At 41.0% G+C, this 24,823-nt stretch overlaps 1 protein-coding gene across 9 annotated transcripts in view; it reads left to right on the forward strand.

Moving 5' to 3' along the window:
• Window positions 1-24,823, forward strand: part of DENND2B (DENN domain containing 2B) — a 154,340-nt gene that overhangs the window by 68,855 nt on the left and 60,662 nt on the right. The window contains exon 1 of one of the 9 annotated variants that reach the window (XM_088057380.1): window positions 10,278-10,377. The exons of 7 other annotated variants lie outside the window; for them this stretch is intronic. Coding sequence is in view for 1 of the 2 variants with exons in the window: in XM_088057372.1 (XP_087913498.1) it covers window positions 13,302-14,311 (1,010 nt within the window). In the remaining variant the exon portion in view is untranslated. Of the gene's footprint in view, window positions 1-10,277; window positions 10,378-12,914; window positions 14,312-24,823 lie in introns of those variants that run through there. One more of the 9 variants, XM_088057372.1, reaches the window with a different exon arrangement.

The raw sequence follows: 24,823 nt of genomic DNA on the forward strand, positions 1-24,823 counted from the left end.
TATGTAGATATTAAAAACAGTTCCCTAATGATCTCTGGAATTTTCAAATTGTCTATTGTCCTTCCACCAGTGCAGACAGATTGGTGCTGGGAACTTGGGTCTAGTCTTTGGCAAACTTTGGACAAGTCTTTCGTTCCAAAATTGTTTCCATTCTGAATAGCTTAGAAAGTACTGTGGGATACTAAGTTATTGGATAGTAACTGTCAAATAAACTGTCTTTCCTTATCATCATCTTCATCCGTTTTGATTAGAATTTGTCAGGAAAAGATTTTGTAAGTAAAAGTAAGAGGCTGAAGCTAAGGAAAATCTTTAGGTTGCACTTGCACAAGTGAGGAGATGAATAGGTGGTCATGCACCATTTCTCCATCCATTATTTTGCCTTATGTAATCTTCACCTGTCTCTGAGAAACCCTGCAAAAGGATGTTATTGGAGTCAACCATGAGCATCCTTCATTTGAGTCAGACTGTAAATCAGTGTTGTAAGTGCTGCCATCATAAAAGTTTAAAGCTTGCAAAATTTATTGTAAACACGTTCAAAGATTCACTTAAACTGAACAGTCACTGTCTCTGTAAGTGTGGGATTTGACTGGGCATTTGGAGACTTGCAAATGTACTTTATAATTTGTGGTAGCAGAGTTAGTGCTGATACTGGCATTTCACAGGTGTAGCAGTCTCCTGCTTGTTAAGATATATTTTTCAGTGTTATTTTCTTGTCAGTCTTGGTTTTGGTGGGGTTTATTGTTTCAAGATTGTTCAGCTGATGATCTTAAAGACCTTTTCCAGCCTCAATGGTTCTGTGATTCTAAGATGAAAGGTGTGATTCAGGGATGTGGTGACATCAGCTGTTTCAACATTTTGTGATTCCTTATAGGTCAGAAGCAAAGGTCAGTAAAGTCTCTAGAAGTCTTTCTTGTTACTTTGGCTGTGATTCAGATCTCTGTAGATCATGGGTTTAAATTTTAGTAACAGAAGTTCTCAGTGGAAAGAGGCTGCCTCCATGTAAACATCCATACAGCTGCATGCTTTGCAGCATTAAGATTCCTGCAGTAACTAAAATTCCCTTGGTCCTCACCAGAGTGGGAATTACCACTCTACCATGAATCACCAGAACCATTCTTCCACCAGAGTTGTTTGAATGGTGCTTTAGGAAATGAGGAAAAGACAGAGAGCAGAGCAAGGACATTACTGGGGAGGATGACTGTGAATTTCACCTGAGAATTTGGTTATGGGTTTCTGCTGTGAGCATAGGAAGGGAAAAAATCCTCTTGGATCTGAAGTGAAGTGTTTTAAATAAAACCACACTAATGCATGTTTTTTTTGAAGTTACCTGAAGTTCATTCACCACTTGTTAAAAACGGAGATCTTTCTGTGTGTTAGGAGAGAAAACTTGACTGTGCTCTGAATGAGAAAATTTTAGAATTATGACAAGGGTGGTTGAGGGTTGGAAACATTTTCACTACAAGACAAGGGTAGATTGATTGTGACTCTTCATCCAGGAAAGGAAAGGATTGAAGGGGAAGAGGGGTGTCTGAAATGATATATGGAACAGAGATGATAAATATGGAAAAAATACTCTTTCCATTTAAGAACGAATACAAATCCAATGAAACCAGAAGACAACAGGTCGAGAATCAGTTGAAAGGAAGGCACTTTTCAGCAGCATGTTTTAAAACCAGAAACTTACTGTTATGCCATGCTGCAATCAGACAAATCCATGGAAGAAAAATCTTCCAAAGCCTTTTAGTCACAGAAATAAAATCTGTGAGTCAACAGACTCTTAAGCTGGTTAAGTTACACTACACACTCTCATTCTCTTCTCCAGGTACCTGCTAACTCTCTTGGTCAGTGGTTGAACCTAGGACCAGGAATGCTATTTTGGTCCAAGCCAGTGGGAACATTCTGATGTTGTTTGGAACAAGAGTCAGTTACAGGAAGCAAATTGGAGAAGTTGCAGGAGGGTTGCTATGCTTACAGAAGGAGACTGGCATTCAGTGAACTTCCAGGGTACAACTTTAATCCTTCCTTGTGAGTCACTGAGGTGAATGCCAAGGAATGGAAGGATAGGAAAGCACCTTGTGTGTCGCTGGAAGTGAGTTCTTAGCAATTATGTCAGGAAGCAGCCCTGTGAAATCTTCTCAACCCTTCAGCAGGGAACAAAGGAGCCCATAGCATGATTGCAGCTAGTGCACAACCATGACCCTTTTGCATCAGATGAGTTTGATTGCACCATAGTCATGAGGATCAGTGTAACTGAGGAAATCTCAAGAGAACAGAAGTCATAGAAAGGCATAGTGGTGTTTGTAGCTCTCTCTCCTTACAAAGTGACTTGCTTTCCCTTAGCAAATGATTTAATATTTATCAGGAGTATTTGTGTTTTATCAGAAACTCTATTTTTTATAAGGTATTTCTCCAAAACTTGTATTTTCTCCAGTGCAAACAAAGGTAAATGTAGAAATGACACTACTACCTTTGACTTAAAAATCACATCTACGCTATACTGTATTTAAAATAAGCCAATAGTTGTGTCTATGAAGTCATGCTCAAGTTAGCAAAATACAGCTTTCAAACTCATAGGTTGTGTAGTATAACAAATACAAGGAGTAAAAAATTCCTGAACAAAGTAATTCTATATTAGTATATCATTATATCTTGAAATTGCACCTCAGTTTGAGATGCTGGATGCAACAAGGACCAGTTCAGGGCTGAAAAATATTTAGAATTGTGTGGCTACATAACTTCTGTAAATAATTCTTAATGTCTTTGCCTCTGGCTAATATTCCATATCTTAACTCTGACATTTTATACACTTGAGCCTTGTCACCTGCTGCAGGAGCTGAAGTACAGGAAGGGTTGTTTTTTTTAAGAGGATTTAGTTGATTTAGTTTTTTATCTGATTTTATTGCCTGAGGAATAAATAACATCAGATTTTGGAGATACAGACCTCTTCCAGTGTATTTGTAAGTGGCAGAATTTCTCTTTGCCTGTAAAATTTTCTGTGGTGCAGGGTGTGCCTTATGTTATGGGTCCCACTTTGGAGGATAGGAGAGAGGTTTTGAAAGGCCATAAACATTTTACAAAAACAGTTACAGTCAAGAAAAAAATAAGTTTTCTGCAAGTAGATGTTTTACTATCATGGTGACTCTGGTAGAATATATAGAGGGCCTGCCATGATGAGCCAGAACAAACATCTTTCAAATTTAATGTCTCTGAATTTGATTTGGGAAAATAGCCAAAGCAGAAACCAACCCTGATTCCAGTTGTGAAAAAGGACTGTGTCTGATAAAAACTGTTCTCAGAGGCTATGTGTCCAAGGAAAGCTGTGCCACTGGAATCACAGGAGTTTTGTCACAGACTGGATTTTGTGATGTGGATTGTTGTCTTTCCACCCAGTCTCCACAGGAAAGGTGTTGTCCTCACTGGAGGATGTTGGTGGAGGATGTTCTCCAACTGAGCAATCATGATTTATTAGCACAATAAAGTGGGGGTGCTGATGTCAGAGGGTCCTACAGCAGGACACCAGAGATTTGTGCAAACAAAGGATTAAATCTGCAAATTGCCATGAGCACCAAATTGCAAAGTGTCTATTCAAATAACACTCATAAAACTTCTCCTTTCTAAATGCTTCTAGTTTAATCTTTGAACCAAACACACTCTTACTTGGTTAAAACTGAAATCTGATATCATGAGTTGGATCTTCTTGCTTGGGAATAACTGAGCCAAGTACCCACAAACCTCTAAATATAGGCTTTGGTTTTTATCTCCCAGCAGTGTGTGAGGACATTCCTGCTGTCACTGGCAGTTTGTCACCCCTGTTAGCCTAATGTGCTGAGATATGTTTGCACTGGCTTAGTGGCTCAGAACTTTTTCCTTGTTCAGAATTTAGGTTAATAGGACAGAATTTTGATTGGTGGAGCTTACCTCCAGGGAAGGCAGTAGAGATGCACTACATAGTCCAGACTAATATAACCAGAGACATCTCAAGAGCATTTCAGATGGATTGTTTATAATTCTTTAAGTATCAAATAAAATAATGACTTACATTTCTCAGCAAAGTAAGCCCATAGGTTGCTTACTAGGAATATTGTTTTGGGTTGGTTTCCTGTCTCCATCATGTACACAGTTCCATGCTCAGCTGTTTCACATGCACGTCAAGGTCTTGTGCTTTATTACTGCATTTCTCTCAGGGCACAAACAATCTTAGAAAGGTCTTAGAAACTAAGAAAACTTCTAGAAAAATCTTAGTTGAAGGAAGACTTTGTGCCTTAAAAACCTGAGATGTTAAAAACCTGACCACTTCCAAAATCAGTCATACTCAAGCCAAGCTCATTCAGTTTTACATCAAATGTATTTATTTATTTTAAAGTGAAATTAATTCTTGGTCCACATTACTAAATCCAACTGAAATACTTTGTTTCCTTTGAAAGGATTATGTGGTTATGGGCTGGGCAGAAGTCTAGAAATATTTTGCCTGAGGAATTGACACCTCTAGAACTCTTAAATAAAAGAATGTGCAGATACATCCAGTGCTGGAGTTAAGCAGTTCTCTGCTCTCAGTGCTGGAGTAGGACTGGCAGTTTTTTGCTCTGCTGGCTTGTCCTTAGAGTGCTTTATTCTCTTCCCTTTCCACAGTAAATGTTTCATTTCAAAGATAAACTCATGTCTTGAGGAAAACTCATCTGTTTAGAGAGAAGGGTCAGCTTCAGAGAGGCAATGTCTGTGCAGGACTTGTTTCTCTTTTAGAGACATCCCTTCATGGGTGTAAATGCAGGGCCTTTTGTTTGTGTTATCAGATATGTAACAACATGGCTTAAAACAAATTCTTATTTATTCAATTCTTCTGCTACTCCTAATACAAGAAAAAAGTGCAAACTAAACCAGTGCTCCTCAGCTCTGTGTTGAGCTGTAGGCACTGCCCAAATTTATTGTCAGGTCAGTCATTCAGATGTGATCCAGTCTGCACTGATGATGAATTATTTTGTGACTAACGCAGAAGCTCTGTGCTCACATCCAGGGTGGATGACTTCAGGGGCAGATAGGGCAAGACAACACTGAACAACTCCCTCACCATTAGTTACAGAGCCTTGGGAGGGAGTTAATGCTGCATCCACCACACTGGAGCCCTGGTCCTACTGTAAAAAAATATTACCAGTAAAATAAACAAAATGTAGTTAATTGCATTTATGTATTTCACTTGAACATAAATTTAAAGACTATGAGATTTATTACATACCCTCAGTTTTCTGATTGCAGAACATTGTGAAGAATGCAATGACTTGCAAATCAAAAGACGCATCTTTAGCTCTCAGCGTTGCTCTAAAGCAATGAGGTTTTGATCTTGAATTTTTCCCACATGTGCAATTTTCCCACTAATTTTTGTGTGATTGTCATTGTCTTACCACATTTATGATAAAGTATTTTCTCATCTCTTATGCTTTCTTTGCTTAGTATGTGGACAGTCTTGCTGTGAGGGATAGAAAAGCTGCTTGTTTCCCTTGTCAATGGCTGCATTTCAATTACAGGTGAAAGGCTGCATTTTAATTAAAGATGAAAGGTGCTCTTTGCCTGGGCTTATACACAGGAACAGAGGAGGCAGCAGGTCTAAAAGTAGTTGCTTGTTCACAACTTTTGGGACACTTGTTCATGGTTTGGAAGGTTAGTGGATGCTGTTTTGTGCATATTTGGGCATGCAAGTTTTATTTGAGGGCTGTGAGGAGGAAGGAGTGAGACAAGCTTGAAAAGGAGAGTCAGTTATGCGTGCCTAAAGCAGGAAGCCAAGACTTTTCTCATTTTTATTTTAAAATAAAAACTTCCATTGCCCCATCAGTTGTGGAGTGGCCTGGGCTAAAACATCTCCCAGTTTTTCCAGCCAGAGCAGCTGTCAGGGACTTTGTTAGAGCAGCAAGAGGACAGCACTGTGAGTTAAGCTCACATGGTCTCAGCATGTCCCAGCCTCTCTGCTCTGCTGCTGGAGATCTCCTGGCAGCTGAGCAGGGCTCAAGGCAGTGAGGCACTCCACACTGAACTGCTGAGGTGCATTTTCCTGCCAAAAGTATTTGCCTACTGCTCAGAAGTACTAGTGAGAACTTTTATGAGCTCTTTATGATTTTGTGAGAAAGAAAAACAACAAACCTCCTGTAGAAAATGTTTGCTACTTTAGAAGAGAGCCAAGTTTTAATATTTTGACAATGAGCTTGAGAACAGGAAGAATAGTGATTTAATAAAATTCTAAGACTAAGAAATATGCTCAGTTATTGGAGATGTGATGAAACACAGCTTTTTTATTTTGTTTAAACCACTGAGATTTAGAAAACCATACAAATAAACTTCTGCCAAATTACAATGGAAACTGAATAACTGATATGAAATCTATTGGCAAATATTGTAGTCTTTACAAGCAGAAACAGCCTGAACCATGCATCTGACAAATTTTCAGCAGCTCAGTTCCCATAAGTGCAGAGTTTCATTTGTTTCAGAAGGAAATAAGAGCTGTTCTTTAAGCTGTAAAACTGGAGGTGCATTTGGGATGTGAAGCTCTGGCAGCTCAGCTTTGAATCGAGCCATGGGAGGTGGGAGGGCACCTACTGCCATCAGGAACAGAAACATTTGCAGTGGGAATGAGTCAAAGTGCTGGTTCAGATGACCCTGAAACTGGGAAAGGTTTGAATACAGGCTTTGACTGTACTGCTGCCCTTTATCTGGGCGAGTGGCAGCGGTGCCGTGCTGATTTCCGATGGTCTGAGGCACGATGTTCCCCTCCCTCACTCTGCTTGGCACTGACCCTGGCCTGGCAGAGCTGAGGCCATGCTGGAACCTCACAGAGCACTTCAGTAGGGCTGCAGAAACATTCTGATGAGCACAGCGGTCTGCAGACGTGAGAGGAATGGTTTGTGAGACGAGGTGACAGCTTCTAGTAAGAAGAGATAGACTGGAGAAGTGGACCTGCTCCTGGATACATCCTTTGGGCTTCCCCAAAGAGTTCATAGTGGGGAATTTTGCTGTTCCATTTCTGTTGCTGGCTGGTTTGTTTCACTTTGATTTTAAAAGTCCATTCAGGAAGAATACACTTGTCAGTCAAATAAATCACCTTTTCTTAGCTGGAAATTATATCATTATCTCCTTCCCATTTGCATAGGTTCCTAAGAAAACACCCCAACAAACCCTAAAATTTTGATTGAATTTTGCTTCATAAAGCTTCAGATATAGTTGATTTTATTATTACTTAGAGGCTACAGGAACGTAGTGAATTCCTTACCATTGTAATTTAATTCTCATGACACTTTGAATGCTGTATGTTTTTACATGAAACAAATCATACCTTATCATTCAAGTTACCTTTTCTCTTCTATTAAGGTTTATATTTGCCAAAACCACTGGAAACTAAAAAATTAAAAAGAGAAACTAACAAGTCTTAAAAAACCAGAGTTTTATATAAGAGGTTACACTGAAGAGGCATTTTTACTGCAACTGTTGCAGTAGGAAAACTACTTAGACTAACACTGCAATCGTTATTTGTTTAATCACTGTATTTACAATAACGTACTCGGGCTACTAAGATATGAACTAAGATATTTTTACAGAAAATTATTACAAGAGCTTGTTTTTGGAAATGTTTCTGATACCTTTCTAGTGCTTCTACTGCACTGAGCTGCATTGAATAGAAGCAGTGATCAAAACACTCATAGGAGTCCCCACCAGAGCAGTATCAGAGAACCAGCACAAGTTTTTGAATTTGTTTTTTGGGTGGCAATGAGAAGTGAGACTGAGGTCCTCAGGGAGTAGGGCATAGTAGTCATGTGCATAACATTTTTACATCGCAATGCCAGTATTTCAATTTTTCTGGAATGAAACTCTATTGCTTTCTGGACCAGGGAGATGTTCAGTGAGACCAATCTCACTGAAAAGACCATCAAAGATGCAAGTGATGAGCATTGCAAATGATATTCCCTGTTCTGTGAATATCTGTCCATTTGGGACCTAAGACACTCAGCTCTTTACACTTGAGCTCTTGAAAAGCTACCAGTGTGGGAGAACAATTTCTGTTCAGTCTGGATTTGAATCAGTGGCTTAGAAATGAAAGGGGCTGTGTTGTCTTATCAGTTTCCTGCACTGTTTGGTTATCCTAAAAAGATATTTTCCACTTGGGCAGAACAGAGCATTAAAAGAAGACTTAAAAGCAGAATTTTTGAAGATTAAATTTGAAAGGAAGATCTGAACATAATAAGATAGATAATATATGTTTCTCCCCTGACTGAAAAAAAAAAAACAAACAAACATTTGCCTGGGAAAACAAAGCAAGAAATGCACAGACATGGCATCCTCACAGGTTTCATCTTCTAAACAACATAGTCACTATTCACCAGGCAATATTGTGTGATCAGGCTGGGAATTAGCTCAGTGCTTGATTCAGTCTCCACATCGAGCATCACCTTCAGTCTTCACACTTGAGGAAAGAACACTGAGAGCAAATGGACTTTAAAAGTAAAATAAACTGTAAGTATTTTTCTTCAAGCAGGAAAATCGGGGGTAATGGAAATACACAGATAGCATCCATATAATTACATATTATTACAATAAATGAAAAAATGCCCATAGTTCCTGGGAGACTTTTTCAAAACTTTTGTCACAATTCCCATTATGCACTCTGAGGTTATTTCCATTCTGGCCAGGTCCTGTCTACAGAACTGGCAGTGTGCCACAAGGGAATGTGTCACATTCCCTCGGCACCAGGGCACCCTGGAGCTGTTGAGCAGCAGGCAGCGATGTGCAGGCATCTGGTAGGATGGGCTTCAGTGCTGAAAGCACAACTAAATATAACCACTGTAACAGATATGATTTTCCTGATAACTAAATAGCATTTAAAAAATGGATTTATTAAGTCAATCCATAAAACTTTATTGTAGTCAACGGGAATGTCAGTTCTTGTAACAGCCTGACTGCTTTTTTTTAGAGCCTAAATATCCTGTTTGTTATTAACCAGATATGGAAATTTTGCCCAGAGCATCCATATGTTGCTCTTAAAGCTCTTTGTTAAAGCAGTATTTTTATAAAGGAAATATTTTATAATTATCATATTAATTATGAACTTTAATGCCAATATAAGTTAGTATTTTATTATGAGGGAGCTGCAGGAAAATTGCTGAAGCAAATGAGGAGCATTAATTTGTCTTCTTCTCTCCTTAGCTGTAGAAAGAAAATGTTGAGTCTGTAAAGCAGGGTCACTTCAACATAGGTGATCCACAATACTGTGGCTGTATAGCAAGTACCTTTTTGACAAAAAATTAACAACAGCTAACAGATGCAAATGTCATTTTTAATTTTGGATTTCTACAATAAGCCACACATCACAATTTCCTAAAAGTAAGCTTTTTCCAGGTAACAACATAACTTTTTGAGCTGTAAAAGCAGAATTCATTGCAGTGGCAGTAGCACAGAAAGGCTCTGTGGTTCAAACTCCACTAGTGAAAAGCCCAGAAAGTCCTTTTAACAGCTAATGCTGGCAGGCAGCTGCTACAGGGGACTTCTGTGCCCGGCTCTGGGCAGTGTTGTTGACATGGGGCAGTGTTGGTGACACTGAGGTAGTGTTGGCTAATCCTCCTGATGGCACAGTGTGGATGTCTCCAGCAGAGTCCCCTTTTTTATAGTGCAGTGGGACGCTCACCCCAGGAGGCAGCTGGGCCAGAAGAGGAGCTGCCAGCCCAGACAGCTGAACAAATGCCCAGGGGTGAGGCTGCTCTCACACAGGACCTCTGCCCCCTCGATTTGCTGCTGAGTTGGGAAGCCACTTTATGTCAACACAAAGGGGAGATGGCAGAAAGCCTGTGGCCATTTGTTGGCAGAGACCTGAAAGCGTTTGAATGTGGATTTTTAACCTGTCCCTTTCCTGTCAAACAGTGCTGTCACCCATGTGGGCTTCAAGATAGGGGCTGAGCCTGGCAGGCTGTGTGTGTGTGTGTGTGTGTGGTTTTGTCTCTTACACAGCTTCTATGATTTCTTTAGCATCAGGCAGCTGAATCACCTCAGTTCAGAGCTTCAGGAATGAATTGTAAACTGTTGCTTTCTGTAACTTTAAAATAAAAACTCATTTTTTGTGGGCTACCAGGAGCAAACTTCTGGCTTGCCAGACACACCGCTCCCTTCAAAGGTCCCATGAGATTGCGGAGAAAGGCTTTGCTCCTGTTTTGTTAAACATTAATGGCAGTTTCCTCCCCTTAAGCACACAAAGGGACAGAGGTTTGACAAACCCTCTCTGTGTGTCATTTGCTGCTTGACAAGTGAAGCAGGCAGCGTTCAGGGAGCACAGAGGCTATGGCAAAACACGCCAGACTGAGAATTCCTGCATCTCCATTCTGCATCTTTCCAGGAGGGAAGAGCTTCTGAGTAAGTCTGGGTAAAGTGATCGCAGTGGTGGGCAGTTGTGTGCTTGGCAGAGGAGAGAGGAGGAAACTAAATACAGCAGAAGGGAAGAGCATGAAGTGCCATAGCACTGAATTCCTTAGTGCTCTTTCCCATAACCAGTTTTTCAGGAGATGAGCTGTCTATTCACAGGCAGGAACTCAACACCAACCTTCTGTTTACTGAAAGTAGCTATAGCAGTAGCTTTGATTTCCAGAGTTTGCAGTTCTGGTGTAGGACAAGTGACTTTGTGGGACTAAAACTCATTTTTATAGCCCTTCTCTTCCCTTGTTCCCTCTACCTCTCTTGCTCTTAGGCAGAACCTCATCTCTCTAAGGCTAAATGCCTGTTGCTTGTCTATTAGATGAGATTCCTTTTTATCCTGTTTAATTCTTAAAGGTGATTTTTAATTTACACAGCAGTGTTCGTGCCCATGCTAAGCTGAATTTGTTTATATTGTATAGAAAGTATTGGTCCATTAGAGAGAGCCCATAGTTGTTTATACTTAGGCTGAATATGCGTTACAATGACTGTACTTTTCTAACTGCTGAGATGAAAACACAGCATTAAATGAGGTGCTGCTGGCACACTTTTATGTGTTGTGTTGGTTTTGATGCCTGGTTTTGGGTTTTTGTGGCATCTTTTTTTTTTAATAGGCTTTCTATGTAATGTGCTTTCTTGGCTATGAGACAGCTTGCGTTTCTTTTCCGTTGAACAAAGAGCATAAGTCACAGGTTTGTGCTTTTCAGGAGAAAATCAGTATTATGGATCCAACTCTGTGCGGTTCTGAGTGATGTAATTTAGGGTCAGAATCTTGACTTCAATTTACTGCTTCAAATATTCATTATCTGAGACCCCATGGGTTACTGGGAAGAGCTGGTTGCTTGTGTTGTAGTCTGTAGGGAGCAAATCTTTTCAGAGCTGGTGAGCTTTTAAATGTTATTTTTTCTTGCTGCTATATACACAGAGGTTGGTATTGCCTCACTTTCACCATAGCATTTTCATTTTCTGGATGCTGTGCCTGGTGCTACCTATGTAGCTTTCTGTAGGGACAGAAACTTAGCTTTGTCCTGGAAGGAAAGGATGTGTGACAGGAGAAATGTCTTCTTACTTTTAGTTGCTCTAAGTTAACATTAAGTTGCCCTCAATTATGTAAAACTTCCAGTTTACTGTGCAGCATTTCTGTTGCAGGGCAGTGGCCACAAAATATTTTATTCCTAAGGGTTATACTCCATACAAATTCTCTCACAAGAAGTAAAAAGTGAAGTGAAATGTTAATATACATTGGCCAGCTTCTTATAGAACCTAGTGTAAAACTAAATCCACAGTTTTATAAGAAGCCAAGGTCTTGTGAGCATTAAATGCTTATAAAGGATATATAAATCCCCCAGCTATTATTTTGATTCCAAATTAAGGCTTGAGATCCCACAGCTCTTGTAGGTGTGGTGCTGAAATCTGGTCTGGGAGGCTCATTTCAGCTGGATGAGTAATGGACACGTTTAAGTTACCCTTGATCACGGTGAACAAAGTCATGGGGAGTGTCTTTCCCCGACCTAACTCTGCTCCCGGTGACAGTTACGGGCAGCAAAGGGCAGAGTGAAGCCAATGTCTGAATCTTTTGGAAAGTTTCCTTTAGATCATGTTTCTGAATATTGGTGTGCACAGTGCTCCAGCACTGGCTGATTGATCATTTGTTAATATGCAGTGAAACTGAATTAGGGCCAGATGTAGCCCTTGGTCAAGTTAAATTCGGCCTTGTCTGGACTCTTAGGTAAATAAGTATGATAGCAACAAGAACTGCAAATCACAGCTTGGCTTTTTTCTTTTGCTTTTTCCCACCCCTTCCTTTTTTTTTCTTTTCCTTTTTTTCCTTTTTTCCCTTTTTTTTCTTTTTTTTTTTTTTCAGTTTATATCTATATGCCAACAGATTGGGGAATAAATAGATCAAAGAGTTTTTCAAACTTTTCAACTAAGGAAAAACCCCAAAAACTTTTGGAGGGCAAATTTTTTCATGTGATGGTCAGTTGTGGGTATGCCCAACACATTTCCTTGTTTTCCTAGCTTGTTTAGCTAAAAGTAGAGTGAAGCACACACCGTAACCAGTCAGATGTAATAACCTAATTTAATTTTCAGTGCTAATGTTTTTTAAACTGAAACTTTGTTTTTCATAAGTGTGCACCTGCACCAGATCAATGCCTTAAATCTCCCTGAACTAACTTTTGCATCAGTTTGGATCTTAGCAACTTCTCCTTAGCAACACTTGATTTGTGCTAACATAAGCCAGAAGAAAATCAAGCACTGGTTAATAGATTTTTAAAGGAAGTGAATGAAAAGAAATTCCCTCATAAATTCAAGTCAAGTCTATAACTTCTTAATCTGTACAAAGCCATTGTATTGGCCAAGGCCGAGCCCATCAGCGACGACGGCAGCGCCTCTGGGATGACGTATCTGAGAAGTGAAAAGAGTTGCTGTGCAGGAGCTATTGCAGCCAAAGAGTAGAGGAGTGAGAGTATGTGAAAGGAACAGCCCTGCAGGCACCAAGGTCAGTGGAACAGGAGGGGAGGAGGTGCTCCAGGCAGTGGAGCTGAGATTCCTCTGCAGCCTGTGGTGCAGCCCATGGTGAGGCAGCTGTGCCCCTGCAGCCCATGGGGGCCCACGGGAATGCAGAGAACCACCTGCAGCCTGTGGAGGACTACATGCCAGAGCAGCTGGATGCCTGAAGGAGACTGTGACCCCAGGGAAGCCCCTGCTGGAGCAGGCTCCTGGCAGGACCTGTGGACCTGTGGACAGAGGAGGTCACGCTGGAGCAGGATTGCTGGCAGGACCTGTGATCTTGGGGTGGACCCACACTGGAACAGCCTGTTCCTGAAGGACTGCACCCTGTGGAAGGGACCCACCTGTAGCCATTAATGAAGAGCTGTAGCCATGGGAAGGACCCACCTTGGAGAAGTTTTTGGAGAACTGTCTCCCGTGGGAGACAGCACATGCTGGAGAGAAGGAACACTGTAACTATCTCCAGTGGGAGAGACCCCATGCTGGAGCAGGGGAGAAGTGTGACTGTCTCCAGTGGGAGAGACCCCATGCTGGAGCAGAGGAGTGTGACTGTCTCCAGTGGGAGAGACCCCATGCTGGAGCAGAGGAGAAGTATGACTATCTCCCACAGGAGAGACCCCATGCTGGAGCAGAGAAGTGTGACTGTCTCCAGTGGGAGACACCCCATGCTGGAGCAGAGGAGGAGTGTGACTATGTCCCACAGGAGAGACCCCATGATGGAGCAAAGGAGGAGTGTGACTGTCTCCAGTGGGAGAGACCCCATGCTGGAGCGGAGGAGAAGTGTGACTATCTCCAGTGGGAGAGACTCCATGCTGGAGCAGGGGAGAAGTGTGACTGTCTCCAGTGGGAGAGACCCCATGCTGGAGCAGGGGAAGATTATAAATGTTTCCAGTGGGAGAGACTCCATTCCAGAGCAGGGGAAAAGTGTGAATGATTCCAGCGGGAGCGACCCCAGTCTGGAGCAAGGGAAGAGTGCAATGAGTGTCTCCAGTGGGAGTGATCCCATTCCAGAGCAGAGGAAAAGTGTGACTATCTCCGGTGGGAACAACCCCATTCAGGAGCAGGGCAAGAGTGTAACTCTGTCCAGTGGGAACGACTCTATTCCAGAGCAGGGGGAGAGTGTGAATGTCTCCAGTGGGAGAGACCCCATGCCAGAACAGGGGAAGAGTGTGACCATCTCCAGTGGGATCGACCCCATTCCAGAGAAAGGGAAGAGTGTCACAACTGTCTGCAGTGAGAGTGACCCCATTCTAGAGCAGGGGAAGAGTGTGAAGAGTCCTCTCCATAAGGAAGAAGCAGAAACTCCATGTGATAAACCAACAACAGCCCCCATTCTCCATGGCTCTGAGCTGCTGCGGGAAAAGAGGTAGAGAAAATGGGGAGTAAAGTTGAGCTCAGGAAGAAGGGGGAGGGATGGGAGAAAGGTGTTTTTAAGATTTGGCTTTATTTCTCACGATGCTACTCAGATTTGATTGATAATTAATTATTTTTTCCCCAAATGGTGTGATGGTAATTGGTAAGGAATATCTTCCTGTCCTTACCTCAACCCATGAGCTTTTTATTATATTTTCTGTCCCCTGTCCAGCTCAGGAGGGTGAGTGACAGAGCAGCTTTGATGGGCACCTGGCATCCAGCCACATTTATGCACACTGGAAAATGTACCAAGGGTCATGTTTGTCATCATAGCTGGAATATATTTTGCATTCCATAAGATCAGAGCCACTGAAGAAAATTATAATAAGAGAGGCCAGGGGTATAAACCTTGAAATCTTTCCTCCTTCAGATACAGGATGCAACCTCCAAAGATGAGACAATTTGTATACTCAATTAACAGGTTTCCTTCTCTCTTTCTTGCTTTGGCACCTCCAATGAGTAATCTTTTACTCATTAACTGCTCCCTCATCTTTCTCCTTTACCATGTGCCAAAAAAAAAAAAAAAATCCTGCATCTGATTTCTTTCTTTCTTTCAGTTGTTTATATAAAAGAGAGATATTGTGTGTGTGAGAGAGATATTACTACTGCTGCTGTCTAGAGTCTGTTATGACTGTTGGGCTACTTCTTAGAAAAGTGAAAAAAAAAAAGAAAAAATAACTTTTGGTAGGAAAACTGTTTTGCCTATCCTCAAAGGCTGCAATGAATGTGAGTGTATGTGTGAGAGACAAGACAACTTTTGAGAGGCAATTGCATAACTAAGTGACTGCAAAGTTCACAGAGGATGGTAATATCATTTATTTTGTTGGAAAAATAGCCCTAGTTGAAACACACAGATCTTAGGTGGCTGAAGCAGGTGGAAATCCACTTTTCTATGGGACGAAAGAGAGAGGGCAAAACTTATAAAATGAAGTTAAAGATGAAGAACAAGGGCACATTTCTCTACCTGTGTCATTCTAAGAGTAATGTAGTAACAAACAAAAAGTCGTCAAACTGCTTTATCCATATGACAGAAACATGTACAAAAAATACCCTTCAGGGAACAGATAAGTTTTCCTAGTGTGGGGTGTGCTGGTTTTATGGCAGTGCTTCAGCTTTTGGCTTAGAGAAGATTGCAGCAAGTTGAACAGAGTTTACACTTGCCTTGCCAACAGGATGGCACCCGGCTGCTGGTCAGAGATGAGTCGGCCCCTCAGAGGCCTGAACTCTCTCAGGGCAGAGCTGGAGATCAGAATTAGATATTTTCCCCTGCCCCAGATGGCCCACATGGCTTGTGACCTCCCTTCCCCGTGCATGAGCTCCCAGTGCACAGCAGTGAGATGGGCTGGGTCTGACAGGCTGTGTTTAGGCAGGATGATGTTGAGGTTGTTCTGGATTCACAGAGATAGTGCAGGAGGTTCTATTCTGCTGGTATTTTAAATTTTATTTTATTCTGCTTTTTATTTCCTCTGCAGTTCACGAACTCCAGAAGCAGCAGAGATATTCTCAGATCTTTTCAATCACTTTAGTATTATCCTGTGCAACATATTGTATTTTCTTCAGATATCTCGGGCCTCAGACCTGATGGACTGTGATACTGGTAGTTGAAATTATGACAGAAATTAAGAATACCTATTTAATAGCAGACAGATGGACAATGGCTTTTGGTTTTATAAGCTGCTTTTCTAGGATGCTTTCTCACTGTGTTAAATAAACTAATTTGCAAAACTGGACAAAAGAAACCTCTACAGAAAGATGTCGCTGGACACTGGCAGCACATTGGGGCCGACAGCTAAGCTGGTGGAACTGGAAGGAAAATGTGGATACTGGTAGGAAAGGCAAATAAAGTATTTTTCTATCTTTTTCTGAAACAAACTCCTCCGAGTGGATAAGGTTAAGAAAGTTTGTAGAAAATGAGAGTTCTGAATTTTTATTATTTTTCTGTCCCTGTTAGATAGTTATACTTGAGTCTATTTGATGAGGTTTTACATGGCCTAGAAGTTGATTTATATGTGAAGCAGGGAAAGCAGACTTCTCTCTATTCTGGATCAGTGTGCAGCCAGGATTTAGGACTTTTTGACCTCCTGTTCAGTTTTTTTCTCTGTGGATACAGAGTATTTCAGCAAAGTCTAGCGTGACCTTGTAAGGTTTTCTGACTTGTCAGAGCAGAATAAGGATGTGCCTATTTTACAACAACTTTCCAACCCCAAATTTCATATTTGGAGGTCACCAAACCAAGAATGCCCTCTTGAAAACTGAGTGTCACAATTCATAAAAATAATTTTTTATGCTTCCCAAATTGCACTTGTGCAAGCACAGAAAACTTGGAAAGCTTTGTCAGAATTAGGACCACCGAGTCTGTTGCTTTGATATTCCAGGTCAGATGAGCAAGCATGTTGAAAAATCACCTGTGCTTTGAAAAAGCAAAGTTGAGAGCCTCTATGTGCACTGGGATTTTTAGCAGTCAGCATGCTCAGACATGCTACTAAAGAACAAGTTTCAAGGACTGGCAGCTCTTAAATAGACAAATGCAGGTTTGTGCTTTCTGCCTGGTTTAAGAAAATGCCATCACTTGCTGCCACTCCCTCGCCAGCAAAACCCCCAAGATCTTAAGAAATCAGATGAGACTAAAACATACTGAGCCAATTCCAGAACAATAACAATAATGGGGCTGTAACAGTGGACATATCTATTGCATAAATTATAACTCTGAACATATTATGGGAAAAGTGTAACTCCAAGGGAGGCTTCCCTTTTTCAACTTTGAATCATTTTTTGAGGAGAAAGGAGAGATGTTCCTGTGAAACCAGTGCAGTGTACTTTGAAAAGAGAGAATGGCTTACTCTGATACTTCTGTTCTTGCTTTTTGATTTTCTCACAGTCAGCTTCTGATGCCAGTGATGGGAAGTACAGCCTAGGCTGGTACTCTTTACCTTGGGTAATTATTTCTGTCTGAACAGAGGAGGAGAAAAAGGCTTATTAAATGGGGAATTGTTTAAAGACCATCCTGCCCTCGCCTTGTAACAGAACAGAAGATGGCCATAAATCTGGAGTGGCAGGGAATCTAACTCTCTGAGTCTAGATAATTTCACAATTTCCTGTTATCTTCTTCCCCCTCACTTGGCAAAGACACCTAGTGCATGTTGATTGATGGCATTTTATTTTACAGTCATCCCTCATGGTCAGATCTGTCTTGCTGTCTTGGCTTTACAGATCCAGGCTAAATCAAGTATTTAGGATCTGACTCATCAACTTGGATTTCTTTGCCCTTGTTTTGTACAGTGGTAGAGCATAGTTGCCACTTCATGTAATTTACTTTGGCAGAATGACTTCTGCATTTCCCTGGTGTAAATCAGACCTTTTTGCTTCTGAGCCATAAACCCACAGTTGAGCTGCAGTCAGCTGTGATTGTGTGTGCTTCTCTTCATGAACCAACTGCAAAGGCCCAGAGCTCTGGGGGGTGTTAAGCATAGGAATTCACCACAGCACCCCTGCAAATCCACCCCACAATTGTTATCATTGACTCAGTACTTCTTGGGAACACAGACATTGGAGCTTTTAAAAACCACACACAGAGCTTGATCTTTTTTTTTTGTTTGTTTCACAGTCCTATCATTCTCTAGCTAGTTCTAATATGGTTTCGGTTTTTATTTAAATGGAAAGTATCAAAAACCCTTGGGGAAAAAAAATTCAGAAGTACAAACAGGAATATAATTGGCCTTTCTATTTTTGTTCTATCTTTAAACATTTTGTGACTTGTTGTCCACTTTGATTTTATTGCTCATTCTCTCTAAATGCTGGGACTTTTCCATCCCAGCCCATGTTCATGAGAGTGAGCCTATTTCAAACAATCTTATAATGCAGACTCTCTATTCAGTTTAGAAAGTACAAGTTTTTGTCTTGTTTTTGTCACAATCCCAAAGTCAACAATTACAGTGGGATGTTATCTGGAATGCAGATTTTTGGGGATTTTTAGCCAGACTCCTGGTGAAAGCTCAAAGATTACAAAGGGTCTGGTGCAAGACGGCTTGTTCTGCTACCACGTACATCCCTTTATTTTCCAAGACAGAGGCAAGATGTGACAAGTTGCACCACTTGTTCCATCACCAGGCTGAATCAGCTCAAAAATCACCTTACTGGTGTGTGCCAGCACTTGAGTGTGAAAAGTTCACCTCCTTTATTCACCATAAACTCTTATTTAGATTTAAGATAATTAAATACAATCTGTAATTATCTACTTGAGTTATGTAGGAAATTAAAATGCTGTGTGCTGTGAAAGTGAAGAGTATATTATGATAGAAAGGTTTACTGCCTTTCTAATGAGAGTGGATTTAAATACTGTAGTGCAGGAGGTCCCTTTGGTCTTAATGTTCCCATAATCCCTACAAGGAGGGATTGTTACAAGGAGTAACAATAACATAGGTTTCTAAATCCTTTTCTGCTCCTGGAACGATGAATACACTGAAAGATTCAATTTATACTCTTTGGTGCAGTATACAAGGCAGCTGTCCAAGCCTAGATGTTCACTTATATTTGAAAAGAAAAAAGTCATAACTCAAAGGATCATCAATACATGGGATCCTGGTGGGCCACCTCAACTAAGCAGCAAACCCATTTCAGATCACCTATTTTGGTGATGGTTGTACATTTTACCCTCATGCTGACCCAGTTAGAGCATCCCGACTCCTTGCATTTGTCCCCTGCCTACAGCAATGCCTGGCTGAGTCTTTGCAGCAGCCACTGTCACTGCCCCTGCCTGTCTGTCCCCTCTGGTGAGGATGCAGTGAGGGGTGAGGAATGGAAATGGCACATTGTTACAAGCAAATAATGCTGAATCCACACTGCTCTGTGAAATAACTCATTCCATAACTAATCTCAAAGTGCAACCACACCACTGACTGCTGCTGTTTGACAGCTAAAGCAGGACTTCTCACTGTTCTTTGGGGGAAAGCACAGATTAAATTTATTACTAGTTCTTGTATAGAGAGAGAAAGACTGAATTTTTGAGGAAGTGCCCCTCATCATTGCCTCTATCCAAGTCCTCAAGGTTTTATTTTGGTCTGTTTTGAATTACTCTACCTTATTACACCTGAGGAGGCCTGGGAGATGGCTGTACTGCAGTGGTGTGTTCAGTTTCTGTTTGTGCAAAAGTATTGATTCATACTGGGAGCTTTCCAAAGGGTGTCTGAAAACAGCAGAAGAATTTATGTGCTCTGTTTGTTTGCTCTGTGATTTCCTGGCAGCACTGCCCTTGGTGGGGTGTGAAACTGTACTGGTTACAAGGAGCTGTGGTTACTGAACCTCTGCAAAAGTACTTGTTCTGTCCAGACCACAGAAGGAATGGGACATAAACACCAGTTCTAATTTGAGCTTCTGTTGGTCTCTACATGTATTCTCTCCTCTGCCTGCTTTGTCAAATCAAATGGACGTTTGATGTAAATGAATATCATAGTGAGCCATTACGTCTGTTCTCAGCAGCAGTACATCAAAATGTGCATGGTATAGTGAATGGTTCCAATTAGCAGGTGAGCAGGGTGTGCTTCCCTCTCACTTTGCCCTGCTCTGGGAAGGATGAATTCCAGTATCTGCACTCAGAGTGGCTGGCAGTTGATAGCTGAACATTCCTTAGCATTTTCTCTTCCAAATTTCCAGATAATTTCAAAGTTACATCCTCATTTACCTATCAGGGCAGCTTTACTATATGTATTAAACATGAGTTGTGCTGCCCTTCCAAAGAGGCTTTTGTTTCAGATCTTAAATATTGGCTAGAACAACAAGAAGTCTGCAGTGCTGGCCAAATCTACTCATTCCCAAACTCACAATCCTATGGTCACAGCTGATTCTGATGTTATTGTTACCCTGAAACAGGTTAGGTTGAAATAGCACAATGCCCTGAGAAGTACCAGCAATAAGAAAAAAAAAATCCCTAAATAAAATACTAAGAAAGCAATATTTTTCCTAACAAAAGTGGGGAGAAAGTCCTGAGTTAAATCAGTGCCGGGAGTCTTTGCACTCAACATCAGTGTCACTGGGAAATGATGGGATCTCAACAGGAGCCTGGAAAACCCAGTACCTTTTTGTCATCATGTTCCTTGTTCTTTTTTCAGTAAATAGGCTCCCATGCATGAGTGTGTTGAAGTGGGAAATTCCCTGGATCAGAGAGCCAAAATCTGTCCTAATATTCTGTATGTGTTGGTTTGAGACGATGGGATTTGCAAAACTGAAAAATTGCTGAGTGGCTTCTTCCAGCTTGCCTTTCCTCAGGACAGGATCACTCCTGATCACTGTGGGGTCACTCCTGACACTTCAGGAGAGCTAAAGGCGTGCTGCAGAGTCTGAGCTGCTTAGCTAAGAGGTCAGAACACGACAGTGAAAGTTGTGAGTCCTTTAACTCTTTCAAGGCAAGTCACTTAAGCACCCTACAGTCACTTTCAAATCTTGAAATGCAACCTAAGATTTTTCTTAGTGTATATAACATGCATGGATCTTGGATGCAAATGCCTCAATAAATGCACGTTCTGATTATCCACCCATATTCTGATTTCCAAAAGACACAAACCCAGCTCTTGAGCCACCCTTCTGGTCTCACATTGCTAAAAGTTACTCATGAAGTTGTGGGAATTTTCTGCACTCATTTCTTCTCTTTTCTGGAATTGATGGAATTGGCATTGGAAGCAGGAAGAAGCTGTGCTTCTGTTCAACTGGATCAAAAGGCCAAGCCCTCTAGTTTTAATACTAATTTTGTATTGCTTACTTTCAAAGTGGTTTCCAGGAATTAAATTTTTCCTCTTCTACAAACAGACCAATGATAGCACCCACATTTTGCAGGAAGAAGACTGGTGTCTTGTCCAAAATTGAAGACTTTTTGACTTTTGGGTCAGATAGAGGGTGAGAACTCAAGCACTTTTGGCACCAAGAATGAGCCCTTCTCCATCCCCATAGATTTTTAGTACAACTCAGCCTTGCTAAAAGGCAGGAACTCAGTTTTTTTTGCCTAGTGATGAGTAGGTTGCAAATTACCTTAAAGCAAGTGTGTCTGTTCTCTTCTTGGTGCAGCTGAGATACAGCTCCACTGTTATTCACATGTGCTCACTGGGACCTGGTGAAAGGAGATTTTAAAAAAGGAGCCTCTAATAGAGAAAACAATAGAATATATGAACATTTGAGAGCTGCCCTCAAGAATTACAGTCTTTGTAAATTACAAGTTTTTTCTGCCTTTGGGTAAGAAAAAGAGAAACTGAAGAGAAGACACTTAATTCTAATGTGAAGATCAGCTGTATCTACAGTTTATAATCCTACAGAGCACAACTGATATTATCAGTTTCCTCCTACTGTGGGTAACTGCTGATTTCTCAATGAACAAATTACAACAGCAAAGCTGAGCATGGTCTGAAGAGCTGGAAAGCACCTCTTGGATTCTTGGATTCTGTCTGCTCTCCTTGGTGAGCAGCAGTGAGTGTCAGCAGAAAGGTGGTTCCAGGATCTAGAGGACATCGTGGACTGCTTGGCAGCCTTTGAGGCTGCAATACACACCTGGTTTGCCAGGGGTTTGGGCACTGCACACCTAAGGCTGCGTGTTGGAAGGATGCCCTTAGGGAGCCAGAGCAACTTAAAATGGTGTCTTTAGTGAAATGCTGATATCCTCAAGGTAATAATCCTTGCCCAGGACGAAGGTGTTGGTCAAGGGAACTTGTTAAGAAAGCTAAAGTTGATTCCATAACCTCTATTTATGCTGTTTGTATATGATATTTGGAAAGTTTATGTAATGATATGCAATGTAAGGTGCTGCACTGTACCTTTCTGTGTGTAGAAAACTTAAATTCAAAGCATTTTGCTTTACAGTCTTTTCGTGGAAGGTTGCGAGTTTCTTATTCATCTCTGTCCAGTAATACTGGTTTTAAAGCCTGTGCCTTCAAAAGAATATTCTTCTAATGGAAGTATGTTTCTTGGGGAATAACCATTTTATTGTACACTGATCAACTTTTGGACTTGTTTTCCTTCTTTCATTCTGTTACTTACCAGCATCCTTTAGAGAATGCATGCTGAAACCTTTGGGATAAAGCTCTGTTCCTCTTTGTTGTTGAATAAGTCCTATCGATTCTCTTTGAATTACTCGAGTGTAGAGTGTAAAGCAGTGTAAACCAGATTCTATTTCTTAAAGGAGGTAAGCCAAGTCTTTGAGGACAAAGCCCTGCAAGAAAGCCTGTGGCTCTGCAGCCCTGGTCTAGCACAGTGATTGGGATTTTGTAACTCAATTTGGGGATTCAAGATGAAGCCTTAATTTCAGTTATCTCACTGGGAACCTGGGGTTTAAAAAAATGGCTCATACCTCTTAAGAATAAATGTTTTGCAACTTCTTCAGGTTATGCAAACCATAATTTTCCCCTTTTCTTCCTTCCCTGATGAATCACCAAACCTTTCTCTGACAGTGGAAATAGCTGAACAGATATTTCTTAGATTGTAAGGAGATAAAGGACTATGCCTATAGTATTTTCTGTGCAGTGTGTCAAAGGCAGAGAGAGATGTCTATGATTCTCATGTTGTCAGCATGTTCTTCACCTCTCATGCTCCATTTTACTGACCTCACCCCTGTAATTTTATATTTTATTCTTTCTATTGCCAGTACAGATCAGAGTCCAATAAGCAAGTTGTAACATGCTAAAGCATTCCACAGACCCTCTTCTGTCCCTGTCCTGTAGCTGAATCCTGACAGTGGATTTAGCCAACAAGCAGCTTCTAAGGCTGTAGTGGAGGCTGTAGTCTTTGGATGTAAAATACATTTCTACTGTGTGATCCTGTTTTCTTGAGAGAAATGTCAGTGCAGCTCTGGGATGGGTCTGCACGACATGAAAGAATTAGGAGAATGTGATCTCAAATCTAAGCTAAGGCAGTGTTATGAATAATATAAAAAATTGGCCTTGTAGTATTAACCTGAAGAAACTGAGATGAGACAGGCTGAAATAATGAAGGATCATGGTGCCCCATGAAGCTTGAGGAGGCTGATTTAGGTTTCATCTTCAGGCACTATAAGAGTATGTCTGCTGAGGTAATTCCAGGTAATCCACTACAAACTGAACTGCAACAGCCAGCCAAAACCACTCATCATCTGTCACCTGCTTTTTGATCTTCTGAAATCTCTTAAGACATCTGTCTGCAGTTGTATAGAATGGAAGGAAATTCAGCTTCTAGGATGCAAAGAGCATATTCTGGCATGTGTCCTGTATGTCCTAAAATAACTGCCTTAGGCAGTTGTTGTAGGAGTATTTGCCATTATCTTTGACATGAGATCTCTTTTCCTACAGGCATGTTTATCTTTCAAAACAGTAAAGAAATAAAAGTCACCGAGTGGTGTAACTTCTGTGACAAATGGACTTGCTTGTCTCAGGCTTCTGAAATAAAAGATCAGTTCCCTTTTGTGATAATTTGATTATTGGCTTTTTCTGACCAGAACTTTTTTGTGATATTTTTGAGCTTTGATTGTGAAGTATCTGCTGTAGGAAACTGGAATGAAATATGATAATTTTGGCTTGGGATTGCATTTGAAGGAAAATAAATATTTCCTGTGTCAAAGTAAATTTTTCAGAAATCACCTGAGTGCTCTGGATTTTTTTGATTAATGCACAGAAATTGGCACTTCTGCTGTAGGTATTGGCTGGCTGTTGGGAAGAAAGCAATAGAGCAGCAGAGATCTTCTGAATCTTGTCTTCCTTTGCAATAGTGCAGGCATTTGCTCCCCTGATTTCTTTTGGTCAAGCAGTTCTTTCATTTGCATCTTGCCTCTGTACAGGAGAGTTGATAAAAAACAGCTTGCTGTCCACAGTCTTCACACAGCATAAACTTAATAGCATATGCAGGACATTACTTATGGGTCTTTCCTCTTTTTCCTGTACTGTTTGGAACAGAAAGGAGTTAATGTTAAAGGAGTTGTGATTATTTCTGCTATGATTTGTATGGATGGATTTTGGCAGGGTGGCAAACCCCCCTTTTTTGCCACGGTTTTGGCTTAACTTCCTTACTGCTGGCTCATCCCTGATGAGCCAAATGATTAATGTGTTATTTAATTTCCTTGTGTCTTTTTGTTCTTAAAAGTCCTTGCAACAATGTACAAAACCCCAGTAACAATAGCTGATTTTGCAAACCACAGCTAGATTTTGTTCCAAGGGTTTTTTCCAGGGTAGCACTGAGATCTTTCTATTTAGAAATATATTTCTATGTAGTTTATATTCTTCAACACTTAGTGTGAGCAGATCAATGTGTTTTCTCAGTGTGTAATATTCTTTTGCTAAGAAATTACTTCTGTTTGATAAGGGGAATTTAACCTATTGGCCACAGCGTCAGACCAAAGACGAACCAGGTCCACACATCTGCGGGTGGTAGATGCTGTCAAGGCAGAGGTTTGCTATGAGAATCTCAGCTGGATTTAAGTTCAGGAAACTGGGAAAAGATGGGGGTCAAATAGAAGTGAGGA

The sequence above is a fragment of the Pseudopodoces humilis genome, chromosome 7 (assembly GCF_049639895.1).
Source record: "Pseudopodoces humilis isolate 2021_Gansu_Grassland_sample_001 chromosome 7, ASM4963989v1, whole genome shotgun sequence".
In the NCBI taxonomy this organism is placed as follows: domain Eukaryota; kingdom Metazoa; phylum Chordata; class Aves; order Passeriformes; family Paridae; genus Pseudopodoces; species Pseudopodoces humilis.